We start from the raw sequence: 19,016 nt of genomic DNA on the forward strand, positions 1-19,016 counted from the left end.
GATGAAATTCTGCTGAAACGTTGCTACACCTTTAAAAGCACAACTACAATGACGTGGGAAAATACCCGAACAAAACCGAATGCCATATATATATATATATATATACACATATACATACATATACATACATACATACACACACACACACATGCATATACACACTGCTCAAAAAAAATAAAAATAAAGGGAACACAAAAATAAGACACCCTAGATCTGAATGAATGAAATATTCTTATTAAACACTTTGTTCATTACATAGTTGAATGTGCTGACAACAAACTCACATAAAAATTATCAATGGAAATCAAATTTAGCAACCCATGGAGGTCTGGATTTGGAGTTACTCTCAAAATTAAAGTGGAAAACAACACTACAGGCTGATCCAACTTTCATGTAATGTCCTTCAAACAAGTCAAAATGAGGCTCAGTAGTGTGTGTGGCCTCCACGTGCCTGTATGACCTCCCTACAACGCCTGGGCATGCTCCTGATGAGGTGTGCAGATGGTCTCCTGAGGGATCTCATCCCACACCTGGACTAAAGCATCCCTCAACTTCTGGACAGTCTGTGGTGCAGCATGGCGTTGGTGGATGGAGTGAGACATGATATCCCAGATGTGTTCAATTGGATTCAGGTCTGGGGAATGGGCGGGCCAGTCCATAGCATCAATGCCTTCATGTTGCAGGAACTGCTGACACACTCCAGTCACATGAGGTCTAGCATTGTCTTGCATTAGGAGGAACCCAGGGCCAACTGCACCAGCATATGGTCTTACAAGGGGTCTGAGGATCTCATCTCGGTATCTAATGGCAGTCAGGCTACCTCTGGTGAGCACATGGAGGGCTGTGTGGCCCCCTAAAGAAATGCCACCCCACACCATTACTGACCCACTGCCAAACCGATCATGCTGGAGGATGTTGCAGGCAGCAGAACGTTCTCCACGGCGTCTCCAGACCCTGTCACGTCTGTCACATGAGCTCAGTGTGAACCTGCTTTCATCTATGAAGAGCACAGGGCACCAGTGGCGAATTTGCCAATCTTGATGTTCTCTGGCAAATGCCAAATGTCCTGCATGGTGTTGGGCTGTATGCACAACCCCCACCTGTGGACGTCGGGCCCTCATACCACCCTCATGGAGTCTGCTTCTGACTGAGCATGCACATTTGTGGCCCACTGGAGGTCATTTTGCAGGGCTCTGGCAGTGCTCCTCCTGTCCCTCCTTGCACAAAGGCAGACGTAGCGGTTCTGATGCTGGGTTGTTGCCCTCCTATGGCCTCCTCCACGTCTCCTAATGTACTGGCCTGTCTCCTGGTAGCGCCTCCATGCTCTGGACACTACGCTGACACACACAGCAAACCTTCTTGCCACAGCTCGCATTGATGTGCCATCCTGGATGAGCTGCACTACCTGAGCCACTTGTGTGGGTTGTAGACTCCATCTCATGCTACCACTAGAGTGAAAGCACCGCCAGCATTCAAAAGTGACCAAACCATCAGCCAGAAAGCATAGGAACTGAGAAGTGGTCTGTGGTCACCACCTGCAGAACCACTCCTTTACTGGGGATGTCTTGCTAACTGCCTATGCTTGTCTATTCCATTTGCACAACAGCATGTGAAATTGATTGTCAATCAGTGTTGCTACCTAAGTGGACGGTTTGATTTCACAGAAATGTGATTGACTTGGAGTTACATTGTGTTGTTTAAGTGTTCCCTTTACTTTTTTGAGCAGCGTACACACACACACACACACACACACACACACACACGTACGTTACAGTTAGTGACACAGTTACAGTTGCCTTTTATAAGTTTTTGTTTGGAATTTTGCCAAGCACTTGTTTATGCAAATGTGCCTGTGTTACTCATAGCGTTTCCTAAACAACTCAAAAGTTTTGTCATGTACATTTGGATCTCAAGCATAACACCTACTTTTCTGCAAATTGATATTGCCTCCTCTTTGCTGCTATCCTTTTCTTTCCTTAATGGTGTTGCATGCCATCTTCTCTCTCTTTCCATGGACTCACCCTTCTAGCCATATCTCTGCACATATAATTCTAAAACAAGCAATGAACACACATAACTTTAACGACTGATTTCAACACATCTTCAGCTCTCTCTCTGTGCCAGTTGGAGCACATAATGCTCTTATCTCTTCCCCCCCTCCTGCAATCTATATTTTTTTATGATTCTACTTTAGGGCAAGTATATTATAGAACGTATGAGTCAGAATGACCCCGATCATCATGTAGTCCAACCTCAGTTCACCTAGAGCAGAAACCTGCTACTTCAGTCTCTCTAGCAGATAGCCATGCAGGCTCTGCTTAAATACATTATTGAACAGCTCTTACCATTTTTTTCAAGATTTTCATTTCCTTCCTTGCATTTAAACCTATCGTTCCTTTTCCTTCTTCTGGAAGGACTCTGAACAGTTCTGCTCTGTCTTCTACATAAAAGCTCTTCAGTTGCTTGAGGACAGCGATTATGCCCCCCACAGCCTTTTCTTCAGGCTGAACATAACCCAAGGCCTCCAAACATTCCAAGTCATGCTTTGTCCTTCTTCTAAGCTATGTATTTTCTTCATTGTCCTAGTCTGGATGTAACCTCTTAAGGAAGTCTTTCATTAATACATTGAATAACACGTGCCCCAATGGCAGCCCTTTTGTATGCCAGTCAACGCTTCACTCGCCCTGTCTCTTAATCCAAATCAAGATTTCAGCCAAGCTGGATGGCTGACAATTGTAAATAAATGATCAGAATTAACCATGTGCAGCTTGACTTTTGATGCTTTATTATAATTATCAGATTACATATCAACCTCCTGCTGCTTATCTTTCATGATCAAACAGCTGTCCACAGTCTCAGGCAAAGAAACTTGCTCCTTCCAATATGATTAAGCTTGGCAAGCAGGTAGGTGGTTTCTTCCTAATCATTTTTTATTGATTGAGCAGACTGCGGACCGCAGTTTTGATCCTTCTCTTGAGTCTGCAAGGTGTGAGCATCGCTGCTTTCTTTCTATCCAATCCTTAAGCACGTGACACCTTTTTAAATTATTATTATAGGTTGCCGTTTTTATGCCTCTAGGTATATGCATTCCTTTTAGAATATCGTGAAGGTTTTCCTATTAAAATAGGAGATTAGGGATCAATCAGGTTGAATCAAGGAGCTGGTCAAGAAATCCCATTATAATCGAATGAACTAGAGTAGACTACAGTCAAAATGCATAGGTATGCTCTGTGAGATTCAGAAATAATTGGTGCTTTTTATTCATGATAATTTAGGACAAACATTTATCTTGTAGGTAGACAGAGAAAAGGGATATTGTTGACACAGACATGCCTTTGTAAGCAAATTTAATTGTACACCTACTGCTTTCACCTTTCTTCCTCTCATCCTGTATCAGATGATCCCTGTCATCAATACCAGATTCCCTGGAAGGAAAAGGAACAGAGAGCAGGCTGAATGTTTATGGCAAGGTTATCTGGATGGGTGCATGGAAGTGTGGATTTCAAAACAAAGGCCATCAACTGATGAGACAGAGAATTCTCTACTGCCAGATGGCTTGACCAGAGCAATTTCAGCACTGCTACGGTTTCCAGTCTTTGATAGCACTTTAGGAAGACAGGAAGGAAAACTAGATGTGTGTGTTTATGGGCTTTGACAGTTGCAAGATGGAAAGGAAAAGAAGGGTGTGAGAAAGAAGCACACTTATGACTGGCTTCTTACCACTTTCATGTGCCCTTATTTTAAATCATTCCCAAAGCAGCCTTCTGATTATTTCTGAAGGGGACAAGTCTGTTTTATTTCCTCAGACATAAAAATGTAAAATATATTTTTAAATATAGAGTTTCATATTGATTTGCTTTCTGTCTTGTGCTGTGGCACTCATTTGAAATCTAGAAGTAATATAGTCCTTGCTGAAAAAGAGTATAATCCCTGTTTAGGGATGCGCTACCTAAGTATGCTTCAAACGTACATCTTCTTGTGAATTGAGAAGCTTCTTTTGCCTAAAGATAAGAAATCAAAACACTTGCTTCATTATCAAGTTGCTGGAAGTTCCATCTTCTTGGCAGTACCTGGAATGAGGCTGAAAGGGGTGGAATTTCAATACAAAACAACGATTTCTACAGACAATATCTTCTCTGAAGCAAGGATTAAGGTGCATCCTGTTGGAAGCCTAGCCTGTGATGGCACATTCAAATGTGCAAATTGCTCCATTTATTTATTTAAATCTACACTTATTTATTACTTTTTAAGTTCTTTCAGCTACAAAGGAAGGTTCAACAACAGATTCCAGTGATAAAATTACACACCATCATGAAAAGGTGACCAAACACAAGGATTTAAAAAGGAAAGGAACAAAACAGCTTCTCTACCAACTAAAAATAAATAAAAATGGTGCGGTCTACTCTACTAATTAAGATAAAGCTGGTTGTTGACAACTTTTCCTGATGTTTCAGTGACTTAGCAATGAACAGCTTCTAAGGATTAAGACATTACTTTATAGCTGCGATCAAATCATCCATGAACTTACAGACCCCGCCATAAGTGGAGAACGTGTACGTAAAAGACTGAAATCTCTTCTCCCACACTAGTGCTTATTAACCATAGACCTTGCTGCGCTACTCACATTCTGGCATTGTTGTAGAATGACATTTTAGATTATATAAATATGCTGCCTAGGCTCTTGTACAAAGCCATGAATAAAGGAAGGGCAACATGTAGTCGATGTGTAGGCAAAGACTGCAGTTACAAGATCCCCTCACATAACCTTGAGGAAGAAAGTTGAGATGTTTGCTATGAGTCTAGAATTCTCTATATGTACGTGAGATCAAGGCATGTCATTGTATTTTGAGAATATTTGCTGAGTTAGAATGTATTCCACGAACAAAGAAACCAGTAGCAGGAATTCTCTATCCAGCATATTTAAAATCTACTATTTATTTATTTATTTATATTTGTCAATTGCTTACAAGATAATAGGTATAAGTAAAAACATAGTTATGAATACATGGATACATATAAGAAAAATAAAAAATATATTAAAAATATAAAAGAAACAATATGGCTGGGATGGTAGGCACGTTGGTGCGCTTATGCATGCCCCCTACAGACCTCTTAGGAAATGGGTGAGGTCAATAGTAGACAGTCTAAGGCTAAAGTTTTTGGGGTTTGCGGAAGAAACCACAGAGTCAGGTAGAGTATTCCAAACATTGACCACTCTGTTGCTGAAGTCGTATTTCCTGCTATCAAGTTTGGTGCGATTAACCTTGAGTTCGTATCTATTGTGTGCTCTTGTGTTGTTATGGTTGAAGCTGAAGTATTCATTGACAGGTAAGTCATTGCAATGTATGATTTTACTTAGACCGAATATGGCATAATTCAAGGTTTTCTAGGTCTAGAATTTCAAGTCTGGGGGCATAAGGTATTCTACAATGGGTAGAGGAGTGGAGAACTCTTCTTGTGAAATATTTCTGGACTTTCTCAACTGTGCTAATATCAGATATGTAATGTGGGTTCCAGACTGATGAGCTGTATTCGAGTATTGGTCTAGCAAATGTTTTGTATGCTCTAGTTAGTAGTGTAATATTACCAGAGAAAAAGCTACGTAAGATTAGGTTAACAACTCTGAACGCCTTTTTGGCTATGTAGTTACAGTGGGCTCTAGCACTTAGGTCATTTGCGATGAGTACTCCAAGATCCTTGACAGAGTTTGGATCATCAACAAGGTCTTGACTATTCAACTTGTATTATATTTTCTGGGTTTTTTGGCCAATATGTAGGTCAGAGCATTTATTTGTTGAGATTTGAAGTTGCCATTTGTTTGACCATTCTGATACATAGTCAAGGTCTTTTTGAAGGGTAGCAGTATTTTCTGTGGTATTGAATAGCTTTACATCATCGGTGAAAAGAACGCAGTTGCTCTTGATATGATCACAGAGGTCATTTACGTAGAGTATGAAAAGAGTTGGTCCTAGAACACTGCCTTGGGGGACACCACTGTTGACTATCTAGCATCTTCAGTTAAAAAGCTGAAAAATAGAAAGGTTAGAGGTTTGCCACTGGAGTCATCAAAGGCGATGGGGAGAGGGTGTGTGTATGTGTGACAAAATGTGCATTGTAACATAAACAGTCTCTTTCATGTACATGTATGCAAGGGACATATAGTAAATACTTACATGTCTTCTTTACCTATCATACTAACTATATGATTTAAATAAAAGTTATAACATAATACATGTGTTCAGGACTGCTCGGGGTGCAAGAAATATTTCCTCAAAAAAATCATTTTACCAGTTGTGCCTATTTTGTCATCTCATTCATAGAATAAGATTTAAATCAGAAAAAGTTATTTTACCTTTTTTTTTCAAAATTACCTCAGAAGGATTCCTTAATGGTCCACCTGAGAAAGGGGTTTTAAGCTACTTTGCAAAACATTTTAATTCAAAATATACTGTTAAATGATAACATGTTAAGTCCACATATCACAAATTAAAACTGTCATTGTTTTTAAACATACCAGGCCACTGGGCACCCAGGAAATTTGAGAGTCTCAGCTAAATAAGTAAGCAAACAACTATGTCAAATTTTATTGATTTGGATCTATGGATAGAGCTCCAATAAATCAACAGGGATTTATGAGTCCCGATTGTTTAACAATCGCAAAAGGAATGGAACTGTACTTTACGATCACCTTGAAAAGTGTGTTCAAAAGGGGCAGCTAAAAACAGCAGTAAGGGAAGTAAAGTCCAGTTCACTCAAAACTATATTAGTTACATTACAAGCTCAATCCTCTTAACTGTCATTTTTCTAAAGATACACATGGGACCTTGGTGGGATCCAGAGTTATTTTTGAGACAGAAAAAGGCAGATATTTTGTTTTGCAATATGCAGAATTCTCTTTTTTAATTAAAAGAATGATTTCAAAGAAGGAGGGGAGGGGGAAGGAAAGGAAAAGATAAGCTCTCATCAACTGGGACATAGAGTTTGATGGCTAGCAGGGGGAGGATGTTGAGGGTATCCATAGTCCTGACATTGTATATTCATGCTTACAGGACTTTAGAAACTGGACAAGCACAAGTTTAAGATAAATCCCATTAAAAATTTGCTAAATAGAGCTGCTTTATTGCTTGCTATACTTTGTAGGCAGGGTATCAGATAAATGGCTTGGCATTGATCCAGTGGTTTAAATACATCTTAAACTTTAATGCTTTCAGCAGGAGGAAGATTCTACAAAATAGTTTATAGAAATAGCAAGTTTTTGCTATCTATACCTCAGTGCTATAAGAGGCTTTGCTTCAGACAAAGAGCTTGTCATTTGCTGTACCCTAGTTGCAAATAGAGACGATGTGGCTTCTCTCTGCTTGTGACAGAACATGAATAAATGATTCACAAATTCATTCACCAGGCTTCCAACCTGAAGAACTCGAGAAAACAAAGATTAGCTGTCTCAGATGGCCCATTCAAGTGTGCCATTCGTGTGTGCCTAGAAACAATGTCAGCTCCTTTGCTCTCATTGTTTTTTTGTTTTTTGTTTTAAATTCTCTGCTGCTGCTGGCGCTGCTGCTTCACGTTTTAGGGAGTGAAGTAAAACTGGAGGGGAAATCTTAACTATTGTTATGAGAGAGACGGGGAAAATGTGCAGGCCTCAAAACCATCTTTGCACAGATGACCTTTAACTGATAATCATCTGGAGGGGAAACACTGAGGGTTGTGCAAAAGGCCAGGTCCTCCTATGATCTCAGTGACATGATTGGCTTTCTTTGGAACCAGAGAATCCTAAGCTTCTTTTTAAGCCCGGTCTCAAAGTCAGTCATTTGGGGTCTTAAAACAGATGGATGAAGAATACATTGTAGTCTGATTGCTACTTTTAGTTATAGTTTATTTTCCTCATCTCTGAGGATCATATTGTTCATTTCACTTTTCCTCTGAAGAAGTAGAACTTACATGGTTCTACAGCCTCCTCTCTTCCCAGTATAATTCCTATTTATTCAGCATGGGTGACCTTGGACTAGTTTTTCTCTCTCTCAGTCCAATCCACCTCACACGGTTGTTAATTGTGGGGAAATCAGGAGGAGGAAGTAGCATTAGGTATGTTCACCACCTTGTTATTTATAAAAATGAAAGTAGGATAAAAATATTTAAAACACTCTTATGAAGATTATTATCCACACTTTCATTGTTGTCAATATAATTTGTGCTTTTCCATCTACTTTAATAAGATGATGATGTATATTAATAAATTCATGTGGGATTTCAAACAAAGTATTAGATGCAAGAAAACCCATTGATGCGAAGTTCTTGTTCCTTTATAGAACTATTTTAGCCTCACTTATGAGGCTATGAAAAGGAAATCCAATCATACCTACAATTTTGGTGTGGGATTGTATTGGTGGAACAAGTGGTGCATTGGCCTAGAGGTGGAGCTCTCACCTCACAATCAGGAGGCTGTGAGTTCGATCCTAGGTAGCAGCAGATATTTCCCTCTATGGGCACAATGAGTAATTATCTGCTGCGAACTCTGCATTGGCGACAGGAAAGGCATCCAGCCAGTAAACACTCTGCTCCATTCAATTGCCCCGACTCCATCCCGATATAAGTGATTATGGGGTCATTGAAAGACCAAAAACATTGTGTTGGTGAAAGGACAAATGGACAAAACATCATAAGGAGGAGCCCAATAAAGAAAAAGTAATTAATTGACACTGCTAAACTATTTCTACTCTCACCAACTCTCATGTAAAGGTATCTCTGATGAATTCTGATCTATCCAGTGTACTTATAAATAGTGCATATGTAAAAGAAGAATGTTGGATATCTGTTAATTTTGGTTCTACTTGACTGTAGGCTAGTGATTAAGGTTTTATGACAATCCCTTTTTCTTTCACCCAATGCTGGCTAATCTCCAACATAAGCCTGATTAATAATTGCATAGTTCCTAGAATCAAAGCCACAGATATTTTAGAATTGGTTTATTGTAAAACACTATGTAAATTATGCAAAACGTTTTGGGAAGTATGCCAAATATTTAAGCTAATGTATTTGACAAAGTTGGCATTGGTCCACACACACAAAAATGTAAGCTATAATAAATTCTAGACAATGTGGGAACCATTGGGTCATTGTTTTAGGGATATGTCCTTATCTAAACTGATGGGTTAAAAAAGCAATGGGACTGCGAGCAACTTTCAACTTCCTGTCAGCTTCCCCATTGATTTTTCTTGTGGGAAGCTGGCAAGAGAGTCTTGGAAATGATGATTAGGTGATTGTGGTTGACCGCAGTGGTGCAGCAGTACTGACGCAGCCACAAAATAAGCCAAATTTCAACTTCATAGGTGAAATGGATCTTGGAGTTTGAATGCATTTTTTAAAACTTATCCCATCTCAGGTCTGTTGATTCAAAAAAAAAAACGTTGCTGTATGTTTTGCCCAGTTGAAGGTTACAAACAAACAGGAGAGTTTTAGTAATATGCGTGTGAGTTAGCCTCTTGGCTCTTAAATCTGCCTGTCCAATTTTTAGTTTTGCATGGTTTGACTAGCTAGCCACGAGTAGAACTGTTATAAATGAAGAAGATGGACTATGCGTTTTTCTTGCATTTGTCTCTTTTTCCTGGAGAACTTATACTTCTCTTCCTCACATGGCTTTCCAGCAGAGCAGCAAAGGTAGTAGTTGTGAAAAGTATGCATTCATCCAGCCTAAGGTGTAGAATTAGAGGAGCACAGAGCACAGATCATAGGTAAATTATTTTGGGCAACAGCTGACTTGGGACAAAACCTTTAAAAGTAAGAATGTGTTCTTATTTTTGAAAAGGAAAGGAAAACTTAACTTATATCTGAAGATACACCCTATGGGCTGAATTACATTTTTGTAGAGTACTTTTAATGTACATTTTTTTTTATTTTGTAATTCCAGCCCATTACATTTCCCCTTCACCTCAATTACCACTAACAAGGCCCATAGCACTCTCATTCTGCTTCATGTATTCCGAAGCATTTATCACATCTTCTTCAGACTGTTTCCTCTTAGCTTTAGTTGGATTTCAACAACCCAATTCTTAAAAAAAAAAATTAAAAGTTCCATGAGCTAAATTATTCATTTTATTTGTTCATGAATGCAGTTGTTGGGGTAGTTCCTGTACAAAACCTTTTTTGGAATATTGTATAAAAGTATTATCGTACTGTAGACAGTAGCACATGACCAAGTAGATATTTTCTCTCCCCGTCCCATGCACCGATATGTGGCTTTTCTGCACTCTAATTCCTTGATTGTCCTGAGTCAGCGGTCCCACCTGTCCAGAAATAATAATCAAACAACACTCTTCTTCCCATTTCATCTCAGGTGATCTTTGCATCTTTTGAAATATTTTAAAACAAACATTTATTTTCTTGGTAAAGAATCCCTAGAGCCACTGAAATGATTCTCAACGTTCTGAAAGCTTTTTGAAATCTGCTAAAGGAAAGTAATCAGCCAATCAAAGGTCTCTACGATCAGATGGAGAATAAACTTTAGGGTTCTTGGTGCTCCCTGAGGTTGGATAGTTCACTTGCAGATGTTTCATCACCAAACAAGGTAACATCATCAGTGCTAATAGGGAGTGGGGTTGCTCTCATTTTACATTAGTGGCTTGCCTTGTTGGTGGAAGCAATATTGGTGGCTTTTTGATTAGGCTGCTGTTTACTGTTGGCTCGTTACTCAAAGAACCACAAAGATCATTCTCACCAACAATGACAGGACAAGCCAGCAGAATATAAAATGAGTACATACTCCACTCTCTTCTAGTACTGATGTTACCTAGTTTGGTACCGAAATGTCTGCAATAAAACTATCAAGCTCAGAGAGCTCTAAGACCCAAGAGGTCAATGTTCTCTTCTATTGGAGAATAAATTGTAAGGAGGTTCTTATATATATATATATACATATATAAAAGCCCAGAGTGTTCATTTGACGAGAAAGGCTGGGATTTCATCAAGCAGGCAAACAAATGAATAAAAATATACTGTTTTTTTTTAAACACAACGTACAGTTTGGAGAGAACTTTTAAAAAAAAACCTTTAAAGAGAAAAGGTATAGGCAAAGTTATTCTTTACAACAAGGTTTTATTTTCTTTGACCAAAAATAAAAACAAACAAAAACAAAAAACCAAAATAACAGAAAAGAAACCATTAAAAGTTATACAGATCTGTAATTTTCTTTTCTTTCTTTGTGGGTTTTTTTTTTTGGACCCAAACAAGCATTTATGTTACAATATATCTCCCATGTCAACTTGTAATGCTGAAAGCATCATCATCTGGCTTTGGATGTGGTGCTCTGCTACCACTGCAGAGAACCGATGCCCTTGCTGCTTCTACTATGAAGTGAGGACCCACAGGAGTAAACCACACGAAGAGATACTTGGCTTAACATGTGCCAACTCAGCATCAATGAAAGAGAATCTGCTGGAGCCTCCATTTGGGTTTTGCTGGCCCCGGTACCAAATTAAGATAAAATGGCTTTAGGAGCTTACTTGAGGCTTGATATGAATGGCTATTTTGGGCTTCTACATCTGTTTTCATTGACTTCTGCCCATGGATATCAATTGGAGACATTTTAGCTCCCCTCTGCATTTGGACTCCATTGAATTGGGTTTGTCTCCAAATTTATCCAGAAGGACCCTTCTTTTGCATTACACGGAGCTTAATCAAATTGCCTTCTGTTTGTCCTTTGGAAATACTTCCCTTCCTGTTTGTGCATCTGTTATGTTATTGAGTGACATAGGGTGAAAGCTTCAACCAGGTTTTAAAAGAAGTCCTCTCATTTTCAAAATGCCTTTTTGGAGCACAGTAATTCTTGAGCGGAGAGGCTAACAACAGCAAATAATTTCAAAGTCTTGTTTATGCGAGAAATACATGTGGTATTTAGCCAAATACATGAAACAAAACTTAAATGTACTCTGAAACCGCAACCGCAACTCAGCCTTTATCCTTACGATTATTTCTTAATATCCAGCCCCAGTTCAACTCTACTAAACGCTGTTGCAGGTTGGGTTACATATTTGTATCTCACTATTTACCCCCAGACTATAAATACTGCAAAAAAAAATCTCATCAAAACGGATCATTGAGAGGAAGCTAAATTTAATTGATGTAATTTGCATTTTTATGTCAATTTATATCATTTGCATAAGTATAGCTTTTATAATTGTCATTTACATAAATTTGCATCATTTGAGTAATTTCATAATTACCTCAAATATATAAATTGACGTAAGTGATATAAATTACATCTGCTGGTGGATAAGTTTGGAAATGAATGTTTTTGACCATTGACTAAAATTTTATCCACTACATCCTAATGAGGGTTTGTGTTTTATTATTAATCAAATGGGAAGGGAACTCAGATACAGTCCTGTCACCTACCAACAAAAACCCCAACTTTACAATAAGTCGTTTTGTTATGTTAGAGATCACTCGGCAGTCTGATGCAGAAACCTGTACTTAGGGTTGTTGACATATACAGCTTGCCACTAATCTGCTGTTTTCCAGTTGTTAACTGTACTAAATTTGCAAGAGGTAGTATATCTGTAAGATATATCTATTAAAAAGTTTACTATGAACATCTATAGCTTGTTAATTCAAAGCCAAAATTGTTTTTTTTCCAAATTAGAAACACCCTTTTTTAAAAAAAAATAGTCAACTAATTGCACTTACACACTTCTGAAAGTCAGTAGCTAAACTTAGTCCACTTGGATGTATGACCAGCCTTTTCCTGGATTGAGTCCATTCAGTTTTTATTAAAAATGGAAATATAAGACTTTCCCTCCTTCTATATAGCATTCTTCATAGATTGTCTCCATGATGCTATTTGCCTGGCTGATATTCTGCAGGTAGAGATGCTGACTCTTTCCCTTCCAAATAATCATGCTGGAATTGTAGGAGGTGAACTGGGAGTATAAGGGGAAAGACGTTAATGCAGTTAGTGGTGCTCACACAAGGGCTTGGTCAAAATACGATGGCAGGGCAAGAAGATTATTCCACATCCCAAATTTTTAAGTGGAATGAAAATATATAGGAATACTACTTTTATCCAACGATGTTGATATCCATAAATCTCCCAATTACCCTGAACTGTATTAATGTCTATTAATAGGTAGCTAGTACAACATTGGAGGGAAAAACTGGAAGAAGAAAAAGGCAAGAATAGATCTCTAAATATATTAGTATTTCAGAAAATGTTACATTTTTTAATAGATGCCTGCCTTCTTCCAAAACTGGAGAGAGCCAAAAACTCATTCTGCCTTGACTTGTTGGCTGTAAAGAGAAATCCATCTTGTTAAGAGACTGTCTGAAAAGGAAGCAAGCCATAGAGAGCTCTGAGCACATTATGGGTAAGATCTCAAATCTGCCACCATGTGCATATTAAATACAGTATTTGGTTTGTTCTTCTGGCTGGATTCTCCTGCATTAGTACCCAAGCTGCTCTTATGCCTGCAATTCCTGGTGTTGCTCCATAATCTCATCTAGGGAGATAAGCTGCATCCCCAGTGATGAAGTTGGATGCTTCCTGAGGCATCCAACCTCATTAATTTGCCAGGCAAATTAATTCTGAGTCCTGGGCGTATGCCCTTAGAAACACCAGGTGTCTTTTTCTTGATTAAAACTAACAAAGTAAAGCTATTTCCTTACTCCAATATTCATTAAACCGGAATCATGCTACACTTTCCACAAATTTATTTGATTTAGCTACCTTTGTTTCTGAAGTTTAGGAGCAGTTAAAGCCTTCATAGAAAACTTTCAGTGATGGACTTAAGAGGGTTTCTCCCCGCATCCCACAAAGACAGACAAATTCTAAAAAGGCTTACATAAGCTTCATAGAACACTTGTCTGTATCCATAATAATAAAAAAAGTCAGTGAGGCAACTTTAAAAGAAGCAGGAAATAAGACTGTTTCCTCCACCATTCTCCTTCCCACTCTAATATGCACAAAATATTTTTTTCCTACAGATTAGCTCTATTATGTATGGAAAATCTAACATATCAGAAATTGTCCCACATTGAGACTTAAATGCCAATCCTATTTACAAGGTAGGTCAGGCAGGAAAGAGGATCTTCTCAGGTTTTTAATGCGAAGAGCTGCATCTCTGCGAAAGATGCAAGAAAGAATTTGCCAATGCACTTGCTTAAAGTGCAGCGCAAAGTTCTAGGAGGAAGATCAAGAATGTCTCCCTTTCTTTCTTTTAGCCCAGCTGACCAGGTTTATAAAGTGTTGAGGGTAAAGAGAACAAAATTTTGTTCTTGGAGAGCAACATTACTATAATAGTGCCTCTTTGTTACTTAATGCTGATCTCTTTTAGAATATTAATACGAAAATAAACCTTTCAGAACTAAAGCACCTTCAGCAGGCGACTTGAAATGTTGAAGAGATTGTCATTATTTCGTGGATTGGAGATGGCATCAGAGAAGCACTTTTCAAGCTACTTTTCAGGTTCTTTGATCAGCTTTCTAAATTTTCATACTGCCTCAAAAAACCTTATTTGACAAAAGTAATAATGGAATGAAATGGTGATTATGGCATAAATAGAACTATTGGAATGCAAAACATTGTGTGACCACTACAGGGCAGCAAGCTATCTATTTGCTGCCATCTAGAAATCATTTGTATTTTTGCAACCCAGATACGATGGTCCAAGTTTTAAAATAGGAATATTATATCAGTGTTAACATTTGTCTGCCCATGTGCTTTATGAAGTAATAATAAAATATAAAATAGAGGTAGAAATATTTTGTGAAATGATTTTGAAAATCTGGTATGGTAATTATATATATATATATATATATTTGGTATAGAACTTCTGCTGGCTCTTGTAGCTTTCCAAGAAGATGGGCTAAGATTGTGCAAATTTAACAAAAATATCTTCTAATCCTGTCATGCTGTTTATAGCATGTAGTATAAACTATTGTTAATTTTGGTAGGAAAAAAGCTAAATATACTTTGTACTCCATCTTGTAAATCATGTTCATATTTCAGATATAAAACAGACATGGATTTAATTCTATCAAAGAAAATGTCTAAGATCAACTCACACAGTGACAAAACTGAGCCAATTTGGTTTTATTAACCTCTGAGGAATCCTGGGATATTATATTATCTGGTTACAGGAATTTAGACAAGATCCCTGGAACCTTCTATAGAAATTTAATAACAAAACTAATTTTAAGCAGCACAAGTTTTCCCCATTTGAAGTCAGGGCTGGGAATACCCATGAACATGAGAAAAAGAATAATGCAGATCATCCACATGACTTGGCAACAGAAATGTGGGTCCTTTCCACTCACAGGCAATGACTGTGGATGATGTCCCCCTGCAGTTCAATGCCAAACATACATCCTAGCCTGATGAGACAGTTGTTGATACAAAGCTACAAAAGGGAGGAAGCAGAATGTAGGCTAACTAGGCTAAAGATAGGCTAAGGAGAAGAATTCCCTGATCTTAATAGTGGAGGGGAAAAAATGTATGCTAGTTTAGTCAGCGCTACAAACCAAATAAGAATTCTGTACTTTTTGCCAAATCTGTCTATGCCTTTCTATAAGCTAGAATGTTCCAGATTCAGCTTGAAAAATGCACCATTGATCCATATTAAGTTTAAAGAGACAGGATATGCTTAAAAACTGGAAGGTCTCAGGTTCCATCCCTGGTAACTCTAGGCAGAATTGGTCAAAGGCCCCACTTGGGAAACCTGGATAGGTTTTACTAGTCAATTCAGAATCAACAGCTTTGCCAATGCATGAAAATGTATAAGAAGCTCTTATGCTCCCTCCCCCCAAAGCAACATCTGAAAAGCACAAACAATACCTATAGCTTCAGCATTTTCTTTTCAAGTGTTATCGGCAAGGAAAGCAAATAAACCTAAATACTCAAAATGAACCTAAACATCTGACTGCTATGAGTAAGCACCAGCAATGCACTAGCAGAGTCATGCCATTATTTCATGCCATACCAGGGCCTTCTGCAGGGGGTAAACAAAAAAAGAAACATGGCATCCACAAGGAGATCGATTCTCTGCCTGTTTTTTAATGTATCATATCCTGCAGACAACCTGGTGCCACACTGTTAGTTGGGTTCACTGTCCATTACTGTTTCTTGGGGACTGCTCTCTAAAAGTGCTTCTTTCTCACTGTTCTTCTCTGGAACTGAATAATGATTGCTAGAGACAGAGGTTAGCAGATTAACTACATTGCAACTCAACAATGAAGAGGAGGCATGGTGGAGAATAAAATCTAGGATAGCAGAAAAGTATTAGGTATCCTGATTGGAGGATGTGTTAAATGAAAAAAATCTCTACGAAAAAAAGAAATTAGCACAAAAGTGCTAAAAAAAGAAAGAAAATTCCCATCAGAAACTCCCAGACATATTTTTAAACTGAAAAACCAAATCAGATTTAATAACTCCAGAAGTTGTGAGTGCTCCAACACTGGAGGTGTTTAAGAAGAGAGTGGAAACCATTTGTCTGAAATGGTAGAAGTTCCCCCCCCCTCTCTCTGTGTGTATGTGTGTGTGTGTGTACTAGAAGATCTCCAAGGCTCCTTCCAAATATGTTATTCTGTTAACTGGGCTGAGGGCAATTGTTGGATCAGGAGGCTGTTATCCTGCTCTGAAAAAAGGACAATGGTATTGTTTTGCTTCTTCTTAAGGAGAATAATGCTCAGGTTCTTTAGGGAGCTTGGCTTGCTGCTATTGGAGTCAAATGGCCCTTTGGGTAAACAATTAAAATACCAGTTATTTTCAGTTATCTAAAAAGGATGAGACCTGATGTCTTAATGGACTTCCTGCCTTCCATGCTCAGGATAGAAAATTCCTGCTGAAATAAACAAGAGGGTGATCAAAGAAAAGATGAGTGGATGAAATCACCTCTACCCTGGGTGTCTTCTTTTGTGGATGGAAAAGTTACCATCATTAACTACTGAGTTTGCTGGACTTCCCATACAAATTAGTTGGGATGTTTTTGACTACAATTCTCACTACTCTTTTTTATTTTTTACTGGGGATGTTATAGAGTGGAACAAAGTTCTATCCCAGAAAATCTGGTGGGCCTCAAGATTAAAAAAAAAGAAGTAAAAACTTACCCACCAGATCCTTTTCCTAAGCGAACTCAACTGCTCTGAAACACAAATGTTCAGTGTTGGCCTACTCCCTTCTCATCCTACCAAATTAAAAATAATTTTAAAGCTCATTTAAGAAGAAAAATCAGCACCAGTGTTCTCCCTTACTACTAGGCTGGGAGATGCCAGCAACATACAACATTCTTTCGGGGAGGAAGTCTCAGGTAAGTATTTGGAAAATTTGAGTAAAAATACTTCCTATCTCTTATGTCAGACAACATACAGCCTTAGTGCTGGCCTTTTACCAATGTATTAAAATAAATCTCTACATATACACACTTTCCATCCTTTCTAAACTCAGAATATATGCCCAAGAATGATGGGTTAAGTACATTTAGTGTCACAACAATTATCTCCTTTACCACATTGATAGTGGTGATTTATGCATCAGGTTGGTTTTATTGAACCAAATGTTTTTTTCTCACACTTGCCCAGGCTACCCTCCCTTCCTTTCACCCTATTCTCTTTTTAAAAGTGTGTCCTAAGATGAGAAGTTTGTTTTGTTTTTGAAAAATGGGCTAACTTGTCTAGAGGACTGAAAAAGGACCTTGTCCTGAAGCAGCTCTGCATAGGATCCAGCAATGAATTCACTGGTCTTACTGGTCAACCTATAGGATGGATCTCCAAAAGAGATAAGGCCTTTCTCAAGCCCTGAATCTCTCACATGATCCCACCCGCAACCACCGTCTTGAAATCCTTCTTTCTGGGGGGATGAAAATGATGCTTTAAAAACCCTTAGTCTTTAGCTTATTTCTTGCTCTGCTTTCCCAGTAAATTCTACCCTCCTTACTCTTGGCTTTGGGAGACACCGTGTCAAGTGGCTTTGTGATGAAGGCTGCTGTTGCCCTGTTTCACTGTCATTTAACAAACCGGTGCACCTTTTCTGTGCAAAAGAAAAAGAAGGGAGACAAAGAAATTGTGAATTGACTTTGTTTTGCATGAAGGCTCTGGGTTGTTTTTTCCTCCTGCATTTGATTTCCATTTCATTTCATTTCAAATGTGGCAATCAGCATGCATCAAAGGGGACAGGGGAGAGGAAGTAGCTTCTAGCATTTGTCATCTTCTTCCGTATCACTTAGTACTTCGATGCCAGCCCCATAAATCATGCTTTGTGATGCTCCTCTTCTCCTCCTCCGATAATGCCCATTGGGCATCTGCCAACCATGCCTAGAGCGAGGGCCTGATGCAATTGTGTTGGAGCGGCCAAGGCTGGTGGCCACAGCAGCCTCAAAAGTGAGTGTCTCCTCCTCGCCACAGTCTGAAGCGTGGGAGTCATCCTGGAGCATCAGGTAAGGCTCTGAGATGTAGCGCTGGGGAGTGGAGAGAAGGCTCTGCTTTCCCTGGAGGGAGCTGGAAGACTCAGTCAAGCAGGTATCGTTTGTCTCCAGAGTCCCAGAAAGCAGAGGGGAGCCCCCCTCACTGTCGTCAGGTGGTGGGGAGGTGTCGCCACAGTGCTGCATCATAGCAGCGTAGGAGATGAGAGGTCGCGGCTTTGGTGGCACTGGAGGGAGTTGACGGTGGCTTCGCCTTGGCGTGCTGGTGTCAGACAGAGAAGGGATGGAGCTCTCGCTCAAGGAGCCTGTGCCCTGCAAGAAAGGGAAAAGCCAGATACAAAGTTCTGGGGTGTTCAGCGGACGCCAGGCCCTGCCTCAACGAAAGGGTCTGCTGGGAGAGGCAAGAAGGACAGAGAACACTTTTGTCTCTTGTTGACCAATCTCTCCTGAACTGAAGAAACCGGCACTATGTATTATAATTTAAAGCCCATCCACCCCATCCACTTATGAGTCAAGTTGGCATTTGGAGAAAAAAATAGAAAAGGCACAATTTAAAATAATGCTAAAGATTAATATAAAGGTAGAGGCTTCCCCTGTCCAGTCATGTCTGAC

The 19,016-nt window shown here is 39.0% G+C and overlaps 1 protein-coding gene and 1 long non-coding RNA gene across 3 annotated transcripts in view; one reads left to right on the forward strand and one right to left on the reverse strand.

Moving 5' to 3' along the window:
* Window positions 1–18,275, forward strand: part of LOC148126223 (uncharacterized) — a 78,996-nt gene extending 60,721 nt beyond the window's left edge. The window contains exons 2-4 of one of the 2 annotated variants that reach the window (XR_015743001.1): window positions 13,222–13,358; window positions 17,245–17,294; window positions 18,210–18,275. This is a non-coding gene — a long non-coding RNA (uncharacterized LOC148126223). Of the gene's footprint in view, window positions 1–13,037; window positions 13,359–17,244; window positions 17,295–18,209 lie in introns of those variants that run through there. The other variant, XR_015743000.1, reaches the window with a different exon arrangement.
* Window positions 13,566–19,016, reverse strand: part of CACNA1E (calcium voltage-gated channel subunit alpha1 E) — a 346,898-nt gene continuing 341,447 nt past the window's right edge. The window contains exon 48 of the mRNA XM_087930443.1: window positions 13,566–18,716. Within this exon, the coding sequence (XP_087786569.1) occupies window positions 18,177–18,716 (540 nt within the window). The 3' untranslated portion in view covers window positions 13,566–18,176. The remainder of the gene's footprint in view (window positions 18,717–19,016) is intronic.

The sequence above is a fragment of the Pseudonaja textilis genome, chromosome 3, assembly GCF_049901715.1.
Source record: "Pseudonaja textilis isolate UNSWEBS1 chromosome 3, rPseTex1.2, whole genome shotgun sequence".
Taxonomy (NCBI): Eukaryota; Metazoa; Chordata; class Lepidosauria; order Squamata; family Elapidae; genus Pseudonaja; species Pseudonaja textilis.